This window comes from Sparus aurata, chromosome 17 (genome assembly GCF_900880675.1).
Source record: "Sparus aurata chromosome 17, fSpaAur1.1, whole genome shotgun sequence".
NCBI classification, from domain to species: Eukaryota; Metazoa; Chordata; class Actinopteri; order Spariformes; family Sparidae; genus Sparus; species Sparus aurata.
The window spans coordinates 22,532,984-22,555,860 of NC_044203.1; the positions used below are offsets into that span (position 1 = coordinate 22,532,984).

At 42.0% G+C, this 22,877-nt stretch overlaps 4 protein-coding genes and 1 long non-coding RNA gene across 8 annotated transcripts; 4 read left to right on the forward strand and 1 right to left on the reverse strand.

Annotated features, from left to right (window-relative positions):
* Window positions 1-1,269: 1,269 nt before the first annotated feature.
* Window positions 1,270-12,039, reverse strand: trim46a (tripartite motif containing 46a). Of its 2 annotated transcripts, XM_030394341.1 has the most exons (12): window positions 11,742-12,039; window positions 10,515-10,773; window positions 9,820-9,970; window positions 8,219-8,417; window positions 7,988-8,134; window positions 7,807-7,902; window positions 7,164-7,417; window positions 6,795-6,916; window positions 6,373-6,702; window positions 5,400-5,629; window positions 5,213-5,280; window positions 1,270-3,878 (listed from the first exon to the last, which is right to left on the reverse strand). In XM_030394341.1, exons 1-12 carry the CDS (start codon window positions 11,799-11,801, stop codon window positions 3,431-3,433), a joined length of 2,364 nt encoding a protein of 787 aa, XP_030250201.1. In that variant the 5' UTR covers window positions 11,802-12,039; the 3' UTR covers window positions 1,270-3,430. The 2 variants fall into 2 exon arrangements, with proteins under 2 accessions (XP_030250201.1, XP_030250203.1); XM_030394343.1 differs by lacking the exons at window positions 1,270-3,878; window positions 5,213-5,280; window positions 5,400-5,629 and adding an exon at window positions 5,866-6,094.
* On the forward strand, window positions 4,553-5,531 carry LOC115567603 (uncharacterized). The gene is made up of 3 exons (XR_003981229.1): window positions 4,553-4,753; window positions 4,940-5,047; window positions 5,409-5,531. It is a non-coding gene; the product is annotated as an uncharacterized LOC115567603 (long non-coding RNA).
* A 22-nt stretch (window positions 12,040-12,061) lies between the features above and the next one.
* Window positions 12,062-15,105, forward strand: tmem107l (transmembrane protein 107 like). 2 transcript variants are annotated; one of them, XM_030394345.1, is made up of 5 exons: window positions 12,062-12,927; window positions 13,468-13,535; window positions 13,616-13,716; window positions 14,330-14,426; window positions 14,569-15,105. In XM_030394345.1, exons 1-5 carry the CDS (start codon window positions 12,841-12,843, stop codon window positions 14,636-14,638), a joined length of 423 nt encoding a protein of 140 aa, XP_030250205.1. In that variant the 5' UTR covers window positions 12,062-12,840; the 3' UTR covers window positions 14,639-15,105. The 2 variants fall into 2 exon arrangements, with proteins under 2 accessions (XP_030250205.1, XP_030250204.1); XM_030394344.1 differs by lacking the exon at window positions 14,330-14,426 and adding an exon at window positions 14,157-14,253 and having other exon boundaries at window positions 12,065-12,927.
* Window positions 15,106-15,419: 314 nt separating this feature from the next.
* On the forward strand, window positions 15,420-17,652 carry krtcap2 (keratinocyte associated protein 2). The gene is made up of 5 exons (XM_030394346.1): window positions 15,420-15,577; window positions 16,334-16,488; window positions 16,700-16,763; window positions 17,032-17,098; window positions 17,209-17,652. The coding sequence occupies exons 1-5, from the start codon at window positions 15,574-15,576 to the stop codon at window positions 17,327-17,329; spliced, it is 411 nt and encodes a 136-aa protein (XP_030250206.1). The 5' UTR covers window positions 15,420-15,573; the 3' UTR covers window positions 17,330-17,652.
* A 1,464-nt stretch (window positions 17,653-19,116) lies between these two features.
* On the forward strand, window positions 19,117-21,592 carry LOC115566668 (protein S100-A1). 2 transcript variants are annotated; one of them, XM_030392582.1, is made up of 3 exons: window positions 19,117-19,253; window positions 21,025-21,180; window positions 21,310-21,592. In XM_030392582.1, the coding sequence occupies exons 2-3, from the start codon at window positions 21,043-21,045 to the stop codon at window positions 21,466-21,468; spliced, it is 297 nt and encodes a 98-aa protein (XP_030248442.1). In that variant the 5' UTR covers window positions 19,117-19,253; window positions 21,025-21,042; the 3' UTR covers window positions 21,469-21,592. The 2 variants fall into 2 exon arrangements, with proteins under 2 accessions (XP_030248442.1, XP_030248441.1); XM_030392581.1 differs by lacking the exon at window positions 19,117-19,253 and adding an exon at window positions 19,894-19,974.
* The last annotated feature ends 1,285 nt before the right edge of the window (window positions 21,593-22,877 follow it).

A 22,877-nucleotide genomic window follows, 5' to 3' on the forward strand; every position in this document is an offset into this window, starting at 1 on the left:
AAGATAGGGGTAACAATGGATATCTATATGATGGAGAACACTCATTTCTCTCTAGACTTTAAGATGGACATCTTCACACAACATTGGTAAGTATGTCAAACCTTTGACAGCCGCTGTTATATATCTGTTTCTTCTTTGTTGTATGATATCCAAATAGATTATCGTAACATCATGTTAACATTAGGGCCGAGAGATTACTCCGGGCAGACTTTTTATATATGTTTAAAGGAGCATGATGTAGTTTTATAGAAAAATGTCAAAGACAGAATATTGATATTTATCATAACTGAATAAACAAAACTGTCCTCAACTTTCCTCAGAGGAAAATAAGGTTTCCAGAACACTGTTGGAAGCTCGAAAGGTGGCAGGGTCCGCCGCATATGAACAAAGTAAAACAGGGTGAAAAAAAGACAAATGAAATTATGATTAAAATGTCTTCCCCAAAACTACATAGTACACGTTTAAAAAGGAATAAATTAATATATTAAAATTTAGCACACCTGTCCCAAATATTAAAGTTTATGACTGGAGTTTCTTGTCGACTTTTATATTTATATTATTTATTATTATTTATATTTCAGTCTTGAATATGTATGTAAGTAAGTATGTTAAACATAATCAGGTAGGTAAGTTCTCCTCTGTCTGGGCCCGTTATAGGCAGTAAGGCCCTCGACATCTGCCTACAGTGTCTAGATCCTTCCCAGGTAACATCTATGCAATCGAATGAAGCCAAACTGCAACAAGCAATTTAATTGAATATCTTTTTTCCCCAAACCTCTTCCTCTCTGGACCCCCTTACATGAGAGCCTATTTATTCATAGGTATCCCTTGAAAATTAAAAGAAACAGACTGTGGATCAATCGAAAAGGAAAATGAGGCAGAGAGACTTTTGTTGCCACAAGATACACTCTCTTAATATATCTACACATACATACACTTATGTATATATATATATATATATATATATATATATATATATATATATATATATATATATATATATATATATATATATATATATATATATATATATATATATATATATATATACACATACATATATATATACACATACATATATATATACACATACATACATATATACATACACATATATATATATATATATATATATATATATATATATATATATATATATATATATATACATACATATATTCATACAGACAGACAGACAGACAGACAGACAGATAGATAGATAGATAGATAGATAGATCTATATATATCACGTGGTCGACACAAAGTGACTTCATGTTACAGTTATGAGTCATTTATTGTTTTTCTCATGACATGATAGAAACATTTTGCCAGCAAGGATAAATCTAAATTCAGAGATTCTGATTTCTGTGATGCTACAGTCTTAAGTCATTCAAGTGCTGTGCTATAACACGAGTCTAGACAGGACACACACACACACACGCACACACACACACACACACAGAAAGCATGAAAGTCACAGCCAGAGCTCACACACGCACATGGACACACACATCAGGAATATCAGATATCAAAATACAGTCTGAGCCTGTCGATTTGAAAATATTACAATTTAGACAATCTCTTGCATTCAAATAATACACAACTGGAATGTTACATTCCCCAAACAAAAACTGTGAATCAGCTTGTTCAATAAGTAAATCAGCTACTGTCACTTGCAGTTAGAAAAAAGAAATCTAAAGGGAAAAAAAGTCTAATTTAAAGTCAACCGGAGCTCATAAAATAGACCTTTGCTCGTTATCCTTCTTTATCTGGTTACCTTGTCATCCATTCACTTCCTTTATGTCAAATCTCATTATTAGTATGTTTGTGCAAATCACTCAAACACCACAGTCTAATGCCGGACCAGTAGGCCGCTGACATATTTAACTCTGTCATAATGTAAAACACTGAAATGTATTAACAGGTCAAACAGCATCATGAGCACATTAATTTTTTTTGACTTGCATTTCTCTTGTCACGTGAGAACATTGAGGCAACTGTAAGCACTGTTCACCAGTCGAAATGCCACACAAAATCCTTTTTGAAATGCAAAACAGCGACTGTATAAAATACCAACTGGGACAGTTGAGACACTGAGACACGTGATCCTGACATGAGCCAGCAGACCTTACGATTCAACACCCGCACACATTCTGTAATTCTGTATTATATACGCATCATTAACACTGGTTGAGGCTACTCAAAAAATAATCCAGATATAAAATTCGACATACAGTACATCAGAGGTGCTTTTACAAGATGACAGTCTGTTAACTGCATATATGTACGTTATGAATCCTAGTCACACTTGCATGCAACGCTTGTTGTCCAATCATTCTGGGACAAAGACAAGTATAAAGGGAGGGCAGATTTTTCTTACTTTGCAAACAGATTTTTTTTTTAACCTGTTACAGAGGTGTTTATTACGGAAGCCCTAAAGAATCGCACGCGAAACATATTATTTCCTCCATTTCCCCATAAAAACAAGTTAAATTTCATTTGTTTTCTCAGTTATCTATGTCATTATCACAGGACAGCAATTGTTTCCCACTATAATTTTTTGACATCTTGAGAAAATGAGCTTTGTTATCCTGAGATAATGAGATAAATTAATCCGTTATCACAACAAAAGTTTGTTCCCTCGTATTACATCAGCAGTGGCGTGCCTGCGTGTGGAGAGACTGACTTAAGCTGAAAGTGTCAAATTAAGGAGTACCCATTACTAATGGCAAGAAAATCATAAAAAGTTCATGTTGTTTGCTTTGAAACTCAGCCCTCAGAAGAATGTGTGTGTAATGGTCCACTCTTATGAATCTTATAAAGTCGTACACTCTTGATAAATTATCTCATTATCTCGGGAAAACAAGATTTGTTATCTTGTGATAATAAGTGTGCTTCCTTGAGAACTCAAGAAAATGATCTCATTATCTCTGGAAAAAACACTGTTTGTTTTAATACCTTGACATAAATAACTTGTGATCCTGAGAAAACAAATACAATTGTACTTTTTACCACGGGACAACAAAGCAAAACATATGTTTGCCCCATGACCATTTAGGGCTTCCATAGTTTAGCTCACCCTCACAACAGAATTCTGCATAGTCTAAAAATCACTTCAGCCACAAAGTCAATAGGAGCATTGCAAAGTCGAGGAGAAAGAAAGCAGGAACAAATATTCAATAAATGAAGCCAAGAGAGATTCAATATTTTCAGGCCAAGTGCAAATGCAAAACAAGTCAGATCTCAATAATCACATTATAAAGGAAAAGCGTAACCCGATTTCGCAGTTACAGTTCAATCAAGTATTAAAGTTGACAGGATCAAGGCAATTAATTATCAACTCACAATAACTGGTGAATATAAACCAACTTTAACTCTACAGACATGAGAGTAACTTTGAACACTAAGTGAACTGCCATCTCTCCGCACTTTATTTGCTGAGATTTGTCGCACGTGTCTGGATAGTTACCCTCCGTGGCGGTAGCTCCTCGATGCTCCTATTGGCCACGAGGTCCTGCAGCTGCAGGGCCCCTCCGCCTATGAAGCAAAAGGCCGGACACACCGGAGCTGAGCAATCCACATGTCCCTCCCAGAGGATCCGCAGTGAATGGGCATCACAGAAGGTGACGCGTCCTTTGTCACAGTCCAGACACACTCCTAGTCGGGGCGGCAAAGGAGCAGTGTGAGCGTGAGGCATGTTGCTATGGCTGCTACTGTGGGAGTGGACTCCTCCCTGGCTGTGGCTGTCTGCCTGGCTCTGACTGTGGCCATGTCCTTGAGGAAGCAGGATCTTGCCCATGCCCATTGTGAGGAAGTAGAAGGGAGGGGAGTCCTGGCCATCCTCTGCCCCACTGTCATGGCCGCTGTCTGGGTCGCACCTGGGGGGAGGCAGAGGGAAAGAGAGAAATGAGGACGTATAAAAGACAAATCATGGCTTAATACTTAAATACGGTACGACCTGAGGATGTGAAATATTGTACTCTACGATAACATTTTAATTTAACACAAGTTTTGAAAGCTAAAAACAAAGTAGCACAGTGATGATATTATCAGATAAGGGTCAGAGTCTGTCCCCTCATCCTGACTGTACGCTGCACTCACTACATACTTTTAGATTATTTTACATTTACAGTGTTGTTGCGCAAGTTTAGTGCGTGAAGACTGTGCCTGTGCACAAATGTGACTGTAGAGATCACGCAGTCATGAGACACCTGAAACAACAGCAGTAAAAGTGAGTGGAAAGCAAATATTGGACAATACATTTTATTGCTAAATTGTAAAATAACCTGCCTCCGTTATCCATCTGTCACCACTTTGTAATCTTTTATCAAGTGTTTGATAACCACGTTTGGAGGATCACTGGAGTGTATATAGGCAGATATAATATATCTACAGCTGAAGTATATCTACATCAGTATTGTCGGGTGTACATTCATTATATTTTTTGAATATGTGTTCTGTAAAATTACACAAAATTAAGACTCATCGTCACGACTCCCGTATAATCATTTTTCAAAATCTAAAATACACTAATTCTAAGCCTCTGGTGTGATTGTTTAACATTTCCTATCTATCAATGTGTTCATAGTTAGGTTTTTATCAGTGTACAATCACCTAAACTGAGGATTGCAATTTTGTTACGTTCAAATGAGCCTTTTATATCTTCAGAAGGACTGGATCCTCTTCCACCATGTTTCTAAGGGCTCCTAGAACAGAAAAACCAAACCTCTACACACTTGGAAGGGAGAATGAGGTGAGGGCTGTTGAGTTGGGTGCGATCTGCAACTTCACGGCTAGATGACACTAAATGCTACACACGGGACCTTTACAGAATAAGATTTATTTTTTACTGAACAGGATGCACTAACAGCACGTACTATTCACTAGTCCTACATGCTCTGAAGCTGCACTAATGCTTTTGTCAATGTTGTGTTTACAGGTTGTTCCACTGCCCCAAGTGGTCAGATGATCGATGAAGAACTGATTAATGTCGCTTTAAGTATGTAGAGAGAAACAAATGTGGCACGGCTCCAAACCCTCTGTTTAGGTGGGTGTGAGCATCATCACGTGCTCTGTATCATCAATCAGTGTGACAGAGTTATGAATATTTTCTGCATTTGTGCATTAGATTTGTTGTCATAGGAAACAAAAACTGGTCTTGACGGTGATAATTCATCTGAAGTGTGCATTTAAGAGAGTGAGATTTAGTTACCGAGGGCTGGCCATGTCCTGAGGGAGATGAAACCATTCTTGTAGCTTAGTCTCCTGCCCTACTCCTACCTGCAGGAGAGAGAGTCAGACAGATAGGAAGCTTTGGTCGCATCCATTTTGTGTCAGGATGTAAGGTCAAATTGATACAAGCGAAAACAAACCGACGGATCAATATGCATCTCTCTCACCTTTACCAGGTAGGAGCCAGGCTCCACAGAGCACGCCCAGTAGTGTTTACCCTGAGTGACAGCCACGTCCGCCACCAGCAGGTCAGAGGTCAGGTGGCAGGACGTGAGTGTGCGGTCGGCGGCCTGCAGGAGGGAGAGGCCTGGCACGCTGCGAGCGTATGTTTGGCCTTTACCCAACGCCAGCCTGTCAGAGTGCAGCCCCCAGCGTGAGTCCAAGGAGAAACTCAACACTGAGAGGACGGAAAAAGGAGGCATACCAGGAGGGAAAGGAGGGGGTAAAGAGGGGGAGAGGTGGCGAGGGAGGTAACGCAAAGGAGGCAGGGGGAAGGAGGGGTTAGATCCCTGAGCTGGGACAGTCAGGCTACAGCAAGTCTGAACACATAATGAAGGAAGAGCTCAAGAAGATCAAGAAACAGAAGGTGTACTCAAGAGGAAAAGTCGGAAGTAGTGGCTTCACCAGACACAGAGCAAAGGTAACATTCAGTCTATCTGCATTTTGTTACAACTGGTCAGATAATATAACTTTGATTGAATGATTTTATATGAAGGAATGACAGCAAAAGAAATAATATAAAGATGGTTTGTTGTTTAAAGTGCAGAAGGACAGACCTGGAGCACAAACGACAGAAGCCGAAAGAGTTTGACCGGGATGAAAGTGGAATGGATAACAGAAAAAGGAAGGTTTGGTGCAGAAGCTAAAATACAAAATGAAAAATAAAGTGGGAAAAGGGAAATGAAGGGATGGAGAGAAAAGAAATATCACGATTAGTAATTGAACTGAAAAATGACAATATTGGACAAATATCCAACTTAAACTACTTAATTTTTACCAATGCAAAACAAAATAAAAATTAAGAAAAAAGTTTTGAGCAGGATTATCTAGTCATGAATTCAGTTAAACTGCATTGGAAACAAAGAAAGAAGGCAAGTTAATGAGCTATTCATACTGAATGAGATGTAAAAAAATCAATACCAGGCGCTGGTGGAGTGTGGAGGTAAACTTCTTCACTGTACTCTCCGTAGCCGGCCTTGTTGCAGCCTCTCACCCGGAGCACGTACACACTGTCTATCTGCAGCCGATCAACCACAGCGCTGGTCCCCCTTACTTCATCCAGACGCAGCCACGCTGTCGCGGCATTCGGGGACCTGACGCCGCCCCACGTGGCTGCAGCTCCTCCTGCCCGTCGCTGGTATTCAACGGAGAAATGCCAAGCTGGGGCTGAGTCCTGAGGGAGGCGCCAGCACAAAAACAGCTGGTCGTACGCGAGTGTCTTCTGAGTGTCGATGACGGGAGCCACAGGGGCTGCAAAGAGAGATGGAGGCTCCTTTAATTTACCTTCATAAAGAGACATTTCATTATAACACAGATCATATCAGAAGAGCAAAGGCGCCTACCACGTATGAACGCCAACCCTTGGATTGACTTGACTTCTTTGGTTGCTTCGAGGTGAAAATGTCTGAAGGAGGGATCAGCAGAGAGAGTGAAACACTGGAGGTGTTCTATGGCCTTCACCAGCCTGCAGGGGGAGAGACACACAGAACATTTCAAGTCAGAAATGTTTTTAAAAAAGGAAGAAATGTAGGGCAACTAACGATGAAGTAATTATTGATTGATTGGTTTGTTTTTTAGTCTATTAAATCAGTAAATGGTAAAGAAAATTGTCAGTCAGTGTTCCCAAAAAGAAAATTGTTGCAGAGACAAAGAGATGTCAGAACGCCAAATCTAAGTTGACAATTGAGCTGAAAAAGTAAAGTGTGTGTTACCTGGCATGAGTGACCCTGGCAGCCTGTACGAAGCAGGGTGCGTCCGTCTCCTTCAGCAGCTCCTGTGTGTAGGCCATCAGGCCCGCGTGCTCCATCAGGCCTTGCCTCTCTGACACCTGGGTAGACAGGGCCTCCTCCCTCCTGCTGCGGGATCCCTCCAGGGCCAGAGTCAGAGCGCCCTGACGCTCGGCTACGGCTGCTCCCAGCTCTCGGATGCAGTGGGTCAGATGATGCAGGGCCACTGCGCTGTTCGCCTGGAGAGAGGGGACCCCAACGAGTGGGCAGTTTAGGAATAAGAAACATTGTGCTGGCTTTTGCAAACACAGAAGTGTGTCATTACACTACAGTGACAAGCCTCTAGAGGGCCCACTTATATTATCTGTCCATTCAGGTGCATCTGTAGTTAAAGTGAATTGGCTGGATAGACTGGGGATGGATTCATATTGTACAAAAGCCCAATAAAAAAAACAGTCTCTTCTAATCCACAGTGTGTTTTTTTTATTGGTGTCAGGGTGTCAAGTGTCATATGTTCTGTTGAAACCTGCAGAATAAAACAGCAAAGCCTCTTACAAATGCTGTCATACCCGTTCAAAGATAAGGTATGACAAAAAATTAAGTACGAAACAGAGGAGAGATAGTTTACCTCCATCTGCTTGATGGCATCTTCCAGCTGACAGATCTGACTCTGTATTGTCTCCTGGTTGGCCAGGATGAAGTTCATTTCCTTGGTGACCTTGTCCTGTAGGACCAAAACAAAAGCTGACATCTCAGGTCTGCTAATATCAGGTCCTAACACAGTCGAAACAGACTGCATGCAAGCTCACCTTGAGGGCCTGGTAGGCCTGTGCAATAGGCAACACTTTGTGTCCGTGGTGGACCCGACGGAGTTTACAAAGTGGGCACAGCAACCTCTGGCAGTTACGGCAGTACCACTGCAGTCTCTCCTGCTCGTGCTCCGTGCACGTTAGGACCTAGAGCACGGGGGAGGATTAAGGCACAACCACAATAGAAGAGAAGCCACTGTTTGATGCATAAAAACACAACAAAGGGCAAACCTTTGGCCGGAAGTTGTTCGTAGGCAGAATGTGTTCGTGCTGAGCTCGAGGGGTTCCCCAGGGGTGGTAGAGTTTAAAACACTCGTTGCAGAAGTTGGACTTGCAGTCAGCGCAACCCTTAGTGGCCTCCAGAGACTGAGGAGGCTTACAGAAGCCACACATGATGGCTACGCTGCCCAGACTCACTGTGTGCCTGTACCTAAAGGGCAGACAGGGGGGAGACGGAGATAAGAGCCGGCCTAAAGGAATTCCACAGCTGAAAAGACAGCGTCCATCAAAAGGTCCATTGTGTAGGATTTAGCCCCATCTAGTGGTGAGGATGTTGACTGTCACTAAGTGAACTATTCTCAAACTCTCCAGTGGTGGCCTCTAAAAATGCAAAAAAAAACATGCCTGTGAAACACGGTGGTTGAGAAGGAGATGCTCCCTGTGGAGGCTCATTCTAAGGTGACGAAAGTACAACCATTCGTATTTTCAGGTGATCATACACTAATGAAAGCATGATCATGAATATTACATGACATTTCTGCCCATAAATCCAACACAGTGGGCCTTCCAAAGTACGAAAAGAGAGACTGAGCTCATCCGAGTTTTTGACCTGCTCTCTTTTCAGTAGTTTTTTTTTTTTTTTTTTGATGTACTATTATAATCCCAAATTGGGAAATTCTTTTTTCCACTCACATTACACACAGGTGCGCACACACAAACACACACATGCAGTGTAGAGGAGATGAGCGAAGGGGCAGCCACACATGCTACGGCGCCAAATGAGCAGTGTTAGGGGCCGGTGCCTTGCTCAGGGGCACCTCGGCAATGCCCAGGATGTGAACCAGCACTCTCCAACTGCCGGTCCACATCATTCTTTTTTGGTCCGGGTGGGACTTGAACCGGCGACCTTCAAGTCCCCAAGCCAAGTCCCTACGGACTGAGCTAACTGCAACAGCCTGACCTGGATACATCACCAGCAGCTGCCTTGTTAGTGCATCCTGCGCAGTAAAACATGCACTGTCACACTTTCCTGACCAACACAACCACTGCCTGGGGAGGGAGCAGCTGCACTCATCAAACTGCTGCGTGTGAAACTGCCTATCCCCATAACTCTCTCTCCTCATCTCAGAGCACTTTTCTTTTTTCAAACGCGCCCCGCTCTCCCTTTGATCTTTGCTATCCGAACTGATAAGAGAGGAGGATGATTAACGTTAAAAGGAGGATGAGACGAACTCCACTCCAAACTTCCTCCGCCCAAACTTTGGCGAAACCGTTTCACCACGTGCTGTTGTTGTTGTGCAGCACACTGCAGTTTTTAGGCTGTCCCTGCAATCTGCTCTCAGGCTTAGCCTTGGATCAGGAGTAAAGGAAAGATTCATCATTGAAACTCCTTCCAGCAAATGATTTCCTGTCTCATCCGTACAGCAGTATTGACTAAGCCCTTCATTTGCTGCCTTTCTTCATTGCCTGCAGGATTGGTTAAAGGGATTCTTTTCTATAACCATGATTACTTTACGTCTGATGCGACATCATCACTGTCATGTTTAGGGGAAGCAGTATTAGCTCTGACGCCACCTGTACACTGTGTCTGTGGTGTCGGTGCATGTGCATACCTCTCCACAATCCGCTCCAGCGTCAGGTTGCGAAGGCAGTCTGTCAGGCCTTTCTCTCCGAGCTCCACATCCTCCTGACAGGAAGGACATGGGAACAACATGGGGGGATGGGCCGCATCCTTCCGCCTCCGCCCTGGATATGTCCCGCACACTGGGATAAGGACGCAGGTGTGTACAGGAGAGGAGAAGCAGGGGAGAGACACATGGATAGAGATACAGAGGAGGAAGACATGAGTGTTTGCAGACTGGAATATGTTTATGGGGTCGTTGAGACACTCAGTGAGACTGTAGGGAAAAGGTAAAAAGCAGAACTCTTACCTGTCACTCACATATTTATTTAGGTTAGTTCACAGTATCAGCTTACACACACACTCTGAAAACACCTGCTTGACAGATGCTTTCTGCCTTTTCCGCCTCCTTGACTTCGCTCTGCCTCTGTGGCCTTTGCTCTACATGCACCTTAATAAATCATGATATGACTGCATAAAGCTCTGGATGCCCAGCAGGATACTGATGTGTCAGCTACATCACTACTGTCACCTGTGAAACTCAGATGTTAACAGGACAGCAGCGCCATATCACACCACATCATCTTTGCATTTTTAAAACAATGATGTCACTTTTTAAGCTGACTTCATGCTGTGATCATTATTTGAACCAAACACACACATAATCTGCACGAATCCTTCATCCACCTGTTCTGAGGACCCGTTCCAGGCGGTCAGGGGTCCGGGGTGCGGGTCTTCTGGTCTGACGCGGGGAGCGAGTGTTGGGCGTGGAGGCCGGTGAGTTGGGCTCTGGAGGGAGGTCCGGAGGAGGATAACCTCTCTGTACCAACACCTCGGCGGCGCACAGCAGACACACACTGTGCTGGCACGGCAGGAGGATGGGCTGCTTCACCATCTCATCACACACGGGGCAATGCAGCTCCTTCTCCATGCTCTTCATGTTGGACTGGAGAGGAGAGGAGAGGAGAGGAGAGGAGAGGAGAGGAGAGGAGAGGAGAGGAGAGGAGGAGAACGGGATGAGGAGTCAGATTTGATAAAGTCTGAATCACTAGAATAAATAAAGAATCCACTGCACTTTCCATCCTGCACCTCCTGTGACCTGAAACAAATGTATATGAGATGTGTAGGAGTCGAGAGCGAGAAGGGGGAGCTGCGGCAGACACTGGTTACGTATGCTGGTGTGGGATATATAGAGAGCGCAAAAAGGGGCAAACATGGAGGAAAAAATGGCTTTCTCTGACTTCAGGTGTGAGCCAGTCTCTGGCATGAGAAAGGCAGACGTAGCATTAGCTTAGCATGAGAAAGCCACAGGATACAACGGTGTGGCTCTACACCTCCAAGAGGGAAGGGGAACGTGTCTAATCAATAAAATAAACATAGCTCTCGGCAGATTCCCTGCTCAGTTTGTGTTGCTGGTTGTGGAGGCCGAATTTGATGCAGCCACTAAAACGCAGCATCCCGTTTCTATGACAACGCGCATCACCACCACCTCTGCCTTCTCATCGCATGCGGCCTTTGGAAAGCAAGAATTTTAAGCTACTGTCAGACAACATGTTATCTCAGATTAAAAGCATCAGACATACACTCATCCATCTGCTGCTGCCACAACGTGAGGGTTGTGTGTATATGCCAGGCTGTTTGTGGCCTTGCTTTTATGTTTCCACCGGCCGAGACAGAGCTCTGCCGAAAACCTCTCTGCGATTCAGCTGATGGAAGAAAAAATAATAATATTTTAAAGGAAATTGGTACCTCACATTCCTTCAACCTCTGCATTCAGACACATCGAACGGATATAATTGGCTAAGTAAATAAATATGAAGGTGGGGGGGGGATAAAATATGATTGTGATAGAAGGTTTCACGTGAGCACACGTGGTTGAAATAAATAGCGTAATAAAATAAGCGTCACACTCACACTAATGCGAACCAAGGCGTCCATGATAGAGGTAAAGGTTTGTAACTCCTCTTCTGCCATGTCTGCTCCACGATGCCAGCGTCCCTGTGACACAAATAAATGAGGTAAAACCAAAGGCAGGTTGTGTCAGTCGCACCGCGGAAAGGAGACCCCGGGCCTCGACTGGCGAACCGTTCCAGGAGATTTGCAGTCGGGGCTGGTCTCTGTGCTTGCTGTGTGCTGTTGCGCACACTCCGATTATGTGCTGTGTCTGTGTCTGAGCTACGAGTCGGGTCGTCGTAGAAAGAGGATGGGAGGGGAGGGGAGGGGAGGGGTGGATGGACGGATGGAGGGGTCTGTTTTTTAGGATAACAGCCGCATAGCCCAAGGAGCGATTCATGTTACATTATTCAAAGTGATTAGTGTGTTACAGCAATAGCTCATTTATTTTAATATGTTGTATATTTCCGCATTAAAGCATCATTTACTGTCTCACCCCGGTGGTCTAATAACTGTTGAAGCATGGTGTTTATACAAAAGCTAAATCGTGATGTGAAAAGCAGCAGCTCAGTTTCTCAAAATAAGCCTGTTTTCATGTTTTTAAGAGGTCCAATCGACTATATGCCAAATTGTTCGTGGCCCAGTTTCCGTATTGCCGTCAGGTGGCAGTGTTGTGTAGGAAGAACACGAACTGTCCTCCCTCAATTAGTGTCCGTGTCCGGAACCTTCGTATAGAGGTTCTTGTTGAACTGGGGTGTAATTATGAATGCACCGAATTCAAGATGGTGTTGTCGGTTGTTGTAGCAACCACCTTGCGGCACAGCGATATGAACGCAGTATGTGTGGTTGGATGTGTTTGTAGTGTCTAATAATGAACATTAGTTAAAGTTGCGATGTGTTCCCGTCGAAGCAGCTTTGTTAGTGTTAGCCTTGGATAAAGTTAGCTTAATTACTGGGATTGACTGTAGCTAAGTGCTAAGCGATCCAAAATACGCTAACGGACATTAGTTAGCTAAGCTAACGTTAAGTTGCAAGGCTAATTAAAATTGCAGTTAAAAACACGTTTTTGGCTAACCCAACGCTATTTGCGCACTGTGTGATTAAATATATCGTCGCTAATATGTCGGCTGTCGGCAATCTTGTTCCTGCGCGGTTCCTGACCATCATAGCCCACCTTGTTATCGTTATCACCATCTTTTGGTCGAGGGTAAGTAAGACAGATGTGTAACAATACACAGTGTGGTGTCAGCCTATGTCTATACTAACTGTATCTTGAAGCAGGTAATATATTTCTTTCTTCCTGTCCTGTTTTCTTTAAGTAACGTTAGTGTGTATAAGTCTATTGGGTTGAAGTGTATTATGTGTCTATACAGTTGTTTTAGAAATCATACACAATCATACACCGTATTTAAAACTCATCTTAAACCCCATTTTTATTCTTCGGCTTTCAACCCAGCATGAGACTCTGCTCTTGTTTTAGTGTTTTATTGTTTTAACATTTTTATTGTTTTATTGTTTTTATTTAGTCTCTTATGTTATTATGTTTTATGTTCTATTTCTTTTCATGTACAGCACTTTGTCCCAGCTATGGCTGCTTAAAGCGCTTTATAAATAAAGTCGAGTTGAGTTGAGTTGAGTATTGAACAAAATAAAACGAACCAAAAAAAACAATTCATCATATTTCCTCGAGACTTTTTGTATGTTTTGTGTGGTTCATGCTGATCAGTTTGAAATGTTTGTGTCGCAGGAAAACAACGTGAGGGCTTGCTTGCCTCTGGATTTCACGCAAGAGCAGTATGACGATGAAGACAGAAAGTACGAAAACATTTTACAGACGCACACACATGATATAAAGCCAATAGACAAACCCTCTAATATCTCTCTCTTTGCTTTAGGTTGGTGGTGGCTCTGGCGGTCACCCTCGGTCTGTTTGCCATAGAGCTGGCTGGGTTCTTCTCTGGAGTTTCCATGTTCAACTGTAGCCAAGGTCTTCTTTGTATCCTTCATGCTGACACTGTTGGTCGTTCATTAATGATGATGTATATCTGTACAGGTGAACAGAAACTAATATCCACACTCAACAGTTGAACTCAGCAGGAAATTCATACATGTTTGTCAAATGATATCCTCTTGAGTACCCAGGTATCTGAATAGTCACGGCACATGATTGCAAAAAAGGATAAGGCATGAGATCAGAGCAGCAAGTGCAGTGACATCTGCCTCCTGGACAAAGAATCGGACGTAGGATTTTATTTTGGCCTGGAATTGATCCTCAACGTGAACCAGGAAATTGGTGTTAAAAAATATAACTCTCGAAAAGCCCTCTAAATGTCTCAAAGTATAAAAGAGATAAGTGATGGTGGAAAGTCATTCTAGTCTTGAGTTACAATTCCATGACTCCAAACTCTTGCACATTCGCCTCCTTGTCTACTGTAGCTACAGGAGTCCATGCCAGTGCCTCAGTAGCTCTACTTTTCTTTCTTTTTGAGCAGTGGGAGTGTGACATCTACTGGTGGATCCTTGCCATCTGCAGGTTAGTGGATATATAGTAGGTTACTTCATGTCTATTGTTCAAATAGTGTTATTTCCCTGACAGATATTACACCCAGCACTGGCTGTTCACTGCAGCGCGTCAGTATCCTTGTCTTTCTTTGTTTTTGAGAAGTGGGAATGCTGGACATATTGGGTTATTTTTGCCATCTGCAGGTTGGTGTGTTTCTATGTGTGCATGCATGTTTTAGCATTTGGAGAGCAAAGTGATATAAACTTAATGCATGTAACTACTGTGGCTCTGCTTTCAATGATTCTCCCTGCATCTCTCTCTCTCTTTGTCTGTGTGTCCCTCTAGTGTGCTACCTGCTTTTGTGGAGATTCTTCTGTTTATAGCTGTTTTTGGACTGAAGAAGAAGCCATTATGAAAGACGATCCTGATGTGAAACTCTCCAAATAAGCGTGGTTGTGGGCATCTGTCTCAGTTTATCAACAGGCTGTGATTCATTACTAATGTACAGAATATTGAACTGAAAAACAGTGTTTAACTGAATGTGTAAACACTGCACCAACAAACATCAAAGAAATATAGAAATTAAATATCTGTAATGTTTTTTTTATATATAGATATATATTTTTTTAATTAAATAGATGCAGAAAAGGCGTGTGTCATTATGTTTACCTTTGTCCAGAGTGGTTAATTTAGAAAGAATATATGCCAGAATGTCAGTTGTTGCTCTCTTGTTTAGAGGAAGTGCTCATTTGTCAGCAAACACTGATGTGATTTTCAGTTCTCTGTCAGTCTCTCGAACTTCCATAAAAATTATGTGAACATTATTGTAATCCCAAATACATTTTGTACAAATTATTTTATTAAACAGTCAATGGTTGTCTATTTTTCTTGCTCTGAACCCTTTTGGCAATATTTTTAACCAGGTTTTTAATCCAATGTCCATTCCAGCATTTGAATTTTTTGGATTGTTCACAGGCTCTTTGTAAAGCATAGAAAGCATAGTAACCCTGATTCTACAGACATGAATAAAAATGGGGTACTGTTGTTATGTCAGAAGCAACATTAATATTAATGTTATATTAGAATTAAGACTTATAGAACTATTATAAACAAAAACGGCAGAAGAAAACATAAAAGGAAGATGATAATAGACATAAAACATAAATGATCTGCGAAGAAAGGGCTGTCGCTCACTTCCGCCATTAATGACTCCGCCCACTTGTCCCACCTGTCATCTGGTCCGGGTAGTGAGGATTTTAGTTCCTACAGCTGGGACAAATAGCTGTCTCAACTCAGTTAAACCTAATTCAGCTCTTCTTCATCATAAGGACTCTAATTTGACACTGAATCATGGGTAGGTATTGCAAGAATAATTTATCATTCAAAAATAATAGCAAGCTATGCTGTGTTTGCATAGATACTGTTAGATATTAGCTTCTATGGTCAAGTTAGCAAGCTAAAGCTAACGCTGAGAAATAAATAACTGTTAGTGACCAGTAGTCATTATTTCGTGCCTGCACTTTGATTAAACAGGAGGGGTATACAGTTTTTGGTTCAACTGTGTATGAGTTGCATTACATAAGCCGGATATTTTTGCTGTTAACGTGGGTTGTTTAGCTGAAAGCTAACAGTGATTTGTCGGAAACGTTTATGAACGAACACTGACGTGGCGTTACTTTATAAAGAGCTCGGTGTTTGAATTGCACTTTTTAGATTGTTATACTCCTAACTTGACTATATGTTCAACTTAAATGACGATGCTGTGCAGCAGAAAGTATTTCCAAAACTTGCTTACTCAATCTTCGGCCAAATCTTGTACGTTTAAACTCGGTCCTTCGTAGTTTATACTGTAACAGACTTAGCAGTAAATGTTATCCATCCTGCTTCTCAAGTGTTCTTATTAAATGTCTTTATTTTTGATGAGGTCAATCAGATGAAAACTCACATCAGTTTACTTGCAGCTGAAGGCTTTTGAGTTGTATTGCTGTACCATACTATTCCATGTTTGTAAAGACTAACTTTAGTTTAACTTCTCCTTTGTGATGGACGTGGAATTGCATCTGTGTTTGAAAGGCTTTATACAACAAAGCTGATTTTCTTTGCCTTGTAGCGGTGAACACAGGCACCTCTCTAGTGCTGTCCAGTCTGCTGTCAGTGCTGGTATTTGCTGGGATGCAGATGTTCAGTAAGCAGCTGGGATCTACGGAGTGGCTCACCATCCTGGGAGGTTTCCTGGGCTCAGTCCTCTTCATCTGCTCCCTCACTGTATCCTTTTTGTGAATTCACATCGCTAATCATTGATCTACAAGATTCTTCATTATGTCATGCGTTGCTTAAAACAGCTTTTTGATAATGAACATCCAGTGCTGTTGTCTTTTGTTTCCAGCAAAATTTTGCATCTCATTTGAGGTTTCTTGTGTGCATGTAAATGTACAGACACCACTGAGGGGTTTTCCACCTTAACTTTTTTTTGCAGGCATTTAACAATCTGGAAAACCTGATCTTTGGGAAGGGATTCCAAGCCAAGATATTCCCAGAGAGTAAGTGATGACACCACTGAAATCAAACTCTTTAGTAGTTTGATATATAATTCACCGTGTCAAGCGTCAAGCTTCAGCTTAGTTTACACTGAAGCATCAGCACTCTTGATCCTTAAAGCATATCTGAATATCACCATGTCAGCCTTTCCTAATAGAATGTTCAAACAATTTGTTCCTTTTAATCTGGGATTAATCCATAATATTGGTGCTTCGGTATATCAACCAGGCTCTGTTTCTCACTTATGTCATTCATTCTCTTGATCTCCAGTTCTGTTGTGCCTGTGCCTGTCGCTGTTTGCCTCTGGTCTGGTGCACCGAGTCTGTGTCACCACGTGGTATGTGACCTCTGCAGATCCCAAATTCCTATTTCAGGTTCAAACAACAGAGTAGTCTCTAATTGTATTATATTTTATCATTTGTATTCTCTTTTCTCTTTCTGTTCCAGCCTGATATTCTCTCTCTTCGCACTGTACTACATCAACAAAGTATCTGCAGCTCTCTACCAAGCGGCTGTTCCTGCAGTCACACCTGCCAAGGCTGCCAGCAAAGGCAAAAGGAAGAACTAATTCATCTGTTGGATCCCACTTCCATCCAGTTAATCAGTCAATATTACCCAGGTGCTCATGGCCACAGCAACATGGTAGTTGATCACTTCAGTGACTACGCGTTTGTAATCATCACGATGACATTATTTGAAAAGAGAAATAGCACTGGTAATTTGTACGGCCAAAAAAAAACAGCTATCTACATTCCACTGATAACCTAAGCACTCGTTTTACACTGGTTGCGAAGAGATTCATTCATCCCTTTTGTATTATTTGTGTATTCAGTAGCACATTAAGTTGCTTTTTGTTTAATTCATTTTGTAATTAAACGTTGTAAAAGACTCCGATTGCGTGATGTGTTTATTCTGCAAAACATGTTTTATTCAGTATGCAAACATCAGTCTCTTGTGGTCCAGGTAGATGTTGTGGAATTCCTTAGTGTTTGGTATGTTCCCCTTTTGCTTTAATGACATCATGCACTCGAACTGATGTGGATTCCACAAGTTTGTGCAAAACGTGATGACTCGTGGTTTCCCAGCAGTATGACAGTGATCCACTAAGCTTCTTGTGATGTCAGAGAATGCTTGGCTTTCCCAGTCTTTGAGTGTCCCATAAATGTTCATTGGGGTTGGTGAGGCTCATCGATGTTAGTCAGAACTCCTCTGTCTTTTTCGGTCTTCAGGGAAGTTCTTGTGCAGCTCTGAGGTGTTTATCCTATTTTACGTTTTGCATCAACTTGAGTCAATGCCAGGCCATGACTTTTTGACCCTACTGTATATCTGTAGTGTGTGATTGTAATGCACAGAGGGTAATTCTTCAGTCTAAAAAAAGGTTCATATTTTAACGACGTTGAAAGCTGTTTAAAGAGGATACAGTCATGTGGCGAGCTTTCAAGATCAACTAGCGATGTCAGCACAGAAGTAACATGGAGGTGATGGCATTGTTTCAAAGAGGGCTGGGTGATTGTTGCTCATACTTGTCTAAGAGAGGCTCTTTGGGGTGGACATGGATTGTCATGTCAAATTCTTACTTTTTTTTCTGTTTTGTTTTTGTCGGGCATTGAGGGGTGACACACCTTTAAAACCCGGGCCGGAAGGATACGTTTGGATGGGGTTGGAAATCACTGGGGTGCCGTTAAGTAACAATTCTGCTGGAGCTGCTCAGCAGCCCACACAGTGGTTATATTGGACAGCTTCCAGGTGTGACTGTGTCAGTGGTAACAGGGTGTTCCAGTCAGAGAGAGTGAAACTTCCTTAGATAAATAAAGGCTTTAATGTCCCACTGTCTACCTTATTTCAAGCAAAGTGTTCAGTCAGCCTAGAAATAAATAAAATGATTGTATATAATTGGATCAATTGTTGTGGTCTCTTGTAAAATGTATCCACATGAAACACAGAAGAAGAAGCATCAGTCCTGAACATCCCAACATGTTGCCTGAACATCCTGACTCAGGAGTATGGGCCCAGGCTTGCTTTTAACAGCTTGAGTCATTTTTCTGCGTTGTTGCCACTTTGAAACTTGATCATGATTCATATTAGAAGAGATTTGAGCAGCTTTTTTTTTTTTGTTCATCACCTCTGGATTGGATCTGGACACTCCTGTCTGGAGATGACATCATGTTAAAACTCTACAGTCTTTGTACCATGTATCCTGGTATGGAGGGAAAGTGTCTCACGTGAAAGCTACAGTATATGGATTCATCTCTGTATCTCTTGCGGTGGATAAACATGGGCAGGGATGGTATTTGCACATGGCTTTCTCCACGTTATTTGCGCTCTCACTCTCTCTCCCCCTCTGTGCTTGGGTCTCTCTACCCCTCCCTCTCCCTTCCATCTTCCTGGGCGTTGCCTGGCTCCACTATAAATACTACAATAAACTGTTGGGTGAGCCCCTGCACTCTTCACAGATCACCACCAAACCACAGCTTCTGCCTCTTTACGTCCTGGTAAGTCCAATAAAAGTTATTCCAACGCGCACGTCTCTTTTGCCTTTGTTGTCTCGCGTTCTTTTCGAAGCTGCGCGAGTTTTAGAAAGAAAAACTGATAAATTGTTGTGAAGAATGAAAAAAGTAGACTGTTCATCTCAGCTGCTGGGTGTAGTTTGAGGCGTGTAGGCCTCTTGCAAAAGCTGCTTTTTTTCCACCCAGTTAAGTTGAAGTCTGTGTTCTGCGACACTTTTTCTGAGGTGGGCTCGGGGCGTTGTTGGCGCATTACGCACGACTTTCCACTTCTGGCAAGTGGGGGCCGGTCCTCTGTTATCTTTTCCTTCAGTGTTTCAGTGTCCTTTGTCTCTAGCTCCTGTACATCTCGTCTTTTTTGAAACTCTTCCAGTAAAAGAGCAAACGGGACTAGGAAAATGCGGAAGGAGTGGGAGTACTGAGATAAGGATTTGAGTTTATGTGCCAGAAAATGTCTTAATAGCCAAAGAATTTCCTCTGAGCGCCAGTAGAACCAACACCCACACGCCCTAATTTAACACTATGTTAGTTTTGGATGAGGCAGGCTCTGTGGCTCTGTGGTGGATGGAAGAAGAAGCAGCCTGCTCAGATCTTTCGACTTAAGAGGAAGAGGCTACACAACAGGGCGTTTTACTAAGTTAAAATGCAGAGTGCAAAAAGCGCAACTGTATCAGCATCAAAATGTCAACTTAACCGGCCAAACTTGAAGGTACCCCTTATGCAGAATTGTCCATTTTTTTTGTTCTTATCATTATTGATGCACTTATTAGTGTAAAGGTGTGGGTCATTTTCTCCATATAGGCCCATTCTGCCAAAGAGCTTGTGAATCTCACCAAGGGATCGATACAGTCTTCTCTTTTTTCATTAGAATAAACCAGTTCTACATACATTGATTTGTTCATTAAATCTTCTATCATTAATCTGTCTCCTCAGAGCAATTAAAGGCGTCAAACAAGAGTAAGCTACAGCATATCCGGTGGCAGGCTCAGGATGTTTGAGTGGGCAAGGGCGAAAATAATAAAAAAGGAAAAGGCACCTAAGAGGGCATTCATGATGTTTTATCTACCACAGGTTTATCGAAGAGGGAACTTTGGGACTTTTGAATAATGGCGCCTGAGTCGATGTATTTTAGGTTAAAGCCACATTATGTAACTTTTTTACCTTCAAATAATCATTTTGATGGCACAGTGTCTCATCAAAGGGTGAACTGTGAACTCTGTCTCAGCCACTCGGTCCCCCCATCACATGTTTCTGCACCATTCAGCAAGAGTGCCGGATCACAGCGTTACATACATGTTTGTAGTTGGCACCTGCATTACATGTGACAAATGATCACAGACCTGGGATTTGCATTTACGACAGTGGTGTTGCATTCAGGAACTGTTGGGGTGCTCCGAATCACACGCAAGGCAACTTTCTACATCATTTTGCTTTAACTGAATGTGGCAATGCCCCGATGTCAGCAGTTCAATGAAGATTCAAGTTATATTTCACAGAGGTAGAAGTAAAAAAAATGTGTAGGAAGTTCCATTTCACAGTTCATTTGTATGCAGATATGTAAAGTAGGCTGTTTTGGTGTTGTAAGTGGTGTAGTGCAGATGGAATGTTTGGTGGATTAAACAGCAGAGCGTCACTCTTCATGCTTATATGTAGGGTAAATATTATTCTGCACATGGACTTAGAATAGCTGTTCTAGTGATAAGTTTAAGTCCAAGTGTGTATTTCCTGTGAAATTCAAACCCTTGCCTCTTCCTTTCAGCACTTGCTTTCTGCAGCCATGTCGGAGTTGGAAGTTTGCATGGAGAAACTGATCCTCCTCTTCCACAAGTATGCCGATGAAGATGGAGACAAAAAGCACCTAAGCAAGAAGGAATTTAAAAAGCTAGTTGAGACTGAGTTACCCACATTCCTGAAAGTAAGAATCCTTTTGTGTTCAATTAAAATCTAACCTCCTCAGTATACACATACGATCAGTCTACATGTATCTATAACTTGTTGCTTTTACTTAAGCATTGAACCCTGAACCTTCTCATGCTTTTTTCAGACCCAGAAGAACCCCAAAGCTGTGGAATGCATCATGAAAGATTTGGACACCAACAAAGATGACAAGTTGAGCTTTGAAGAGTTCCTTCCCCTCGTCGCCGGCCTCTCGATGGCCTGTGACAAATGCTATAATCTCCAGCAAAAGCATTGCAAGAAGTGATGGGCGGATATTAGGAAAAATTATGATGTTGATGGGTTTTTTTTTGTTTTGTTTTTTGAGTGTAAGAGAATTATTCAGCACAAATATGTGCCGGATTCATCAGTAAAAACTACCTTTGACCAGATTTCACCCTGTGTTTGTCTGATTGCTCTTTTAGTTATGATACGAAAGCTCTACTCTGAGTCCCTGATTTCAAAACAGTTGGGTCTCTGTCTAAAACATTACGTCCTTTTTTGACACATACTCGATTGAAAACAGTAGAAAAACAATAAATCAAATGTTTGACTGCATCAGCTCCATAGATATTTCCAGGTGCACGTTTGTTCAATTCATTTTTTACACAACGTCCCACCATTTTTTTTAGGATCAGGGTTGTAAGTCTTTATTGTGCCATCTCTTTCTAGTGGTTTTGCAAACTCCACAAGAATACCACAGACGGTATGAATTCACATCTGATGCCCATCATTTCATCCAGAAATATGCCTTGAATGTTCAGTTCAGGCAGCAGTTTTTTATATCATGGAAGTGGTTCAATATGGGAATGTGCTAGTATCAGATGAGGCCAGAACTTGCCCGCAGCACACATGCCTGGATGTCATGAGTTCATGAGTTAGTGGGTTAGAGTTGTGCAAAACAAAGATGCCTGTAAGTGTGCACAAGATTTGGTAGGCGTGAAGGTTTATGGTTTTTCGGAGACGGTTGTGTTTCTCTCATGGCGTTCCTCCAGTTTAGATAACTAATTTCTCATTCTTCTGTGTTTTCATCCCCCCAATTCTTCTGTTATCTAACTCAAGTAGAACTGGCAGGCTTTTCATTCCAAGTAGGAAAATCCCTTAAGGGCTTAAAGGGTAACGCCACCAATTTCAGCACATTAAAGTGTGGTCGCAGGTCTTAATGAGCTGTGCTGCATATGTGTAAAAAGTAGTGTAAAGCCTTTTGAGGGTCTAGAGGAAGCTATATGTAATCTGATAAATTGTGTCTCTCAGGTGTCACTCAGTGGCATTGTAGGTAGTGTAGGCATCAGGTTGTGAGAATCATTGGTTTACTGCACCACTTTAACACTTTCAAAGTCATTATGAACAAATTGAAAATAAATGATCAAAATTATACAGCAAAACCAGAGATATCATCTTTTTCTATTCTTCTTCCTTTTCGATACCTTGTGCCTACATTACCCACAATTCATCTTAGTCACTGAGTGACATCACTGGAGGCAATTGATCAGATTACATGTAGCTTCTGGAGCCACAAAGGCTTCATACTTCTGTTTTCACAGATACAGTTGTACTCTTGACCTGTAAACACACTTAGATGTGTAAAATCGGTGGAGTTACACTTTAACACCACATGGACCAACCAGATATGGAATTTGATAGATAGAAGTTGAAAGAAAGATACTCTATGTGTAT

Excerpts from the sequence above, each read along its gene's own strand:
- trim46a (XM_030394341.1), bottom strand. The coding sequence starts at position 11,801 with ATGGCAGAAGAGGAGTTACAAACCTTTACCTCTATCATGGACGCCTTG. Across the intron at positions 8,135-8,218 it reads CGAACAACTTCCGGCCAAAG|GTCCTAACGTGCACGGAGCA; the intron begins GTTTGCCCTTTG and ends CCCGTGCTCTAG. Across the intron at positions 7,418-7,806 it reads ATGCCATCAAGCAGATGGAG|GCGAACAGCGCAGTGGCCCT; the intron begins GTAAACTATCTC and ends CCCTCTCTCCAG.
- tmem107l (XM_030394345.1), top strand. The coding sequence starts at position 12,841 with ATGTCGGCTGTCGGCAATCTTGTTCCTGCGCGGTTCCTGACCATCATA. Across the intron at positions 12,928-13,467 it reads TCACCATCTTTTGGTCGAGG|GAAAACAACGTGAGGGCTTG; the intron begins GTAAGTAAGACA and ends TTTGTGTCGCAG. Across the intron at positions 14,427-14,568 it reads GTTATTTTTGCCATCTGCAG|TGTGCTACCTGCTTTTGTGG; the intron begins GTTGGTGTGTTT and ends GTGTCCCTCTAG.
- krtcap2 (XM_030394346.1), top strand. Across the intron at positions 16,489-16,699 it reads TCTTCATCTGCTCCCTCACT|GCATTTAACAATCTGGAAAA; the intron begins GTATCCTTTTTG and ends TTTTTTTTGCAG. Across the intron at positions 16,764-17,031 it reads AGCCAAGATATTCCCAGAGA|TTCTGTTGTGCCTGTGCCTG; the intron begins GTAAGTGATGAC and ends CTTGATCTCCAG.
- LOC115566668 (XM_030392581.1), top strand. The coding sequence starts at position 19,909 with ATGCAGAGTGCAAAAAGCGCAACTGTATCAGCATCAAAATGTCAACTT. Across the intron at positions 19,975-21,024 it reads TTAACCGGCCAAACTTGAAG|CACTTGCTTTCTGCAGCCAT; the intron begins GTACCCCTTATG and ends TCTTCCTTTCAG. Across the intron at positions 21,181-21,309 it reads AGTTACCCACATTCCTGAAA|ACCCAGAAGAACCCCAAAGC; the intron begins GTAAGAATCCTT and ends TGCTTTTTTCAG.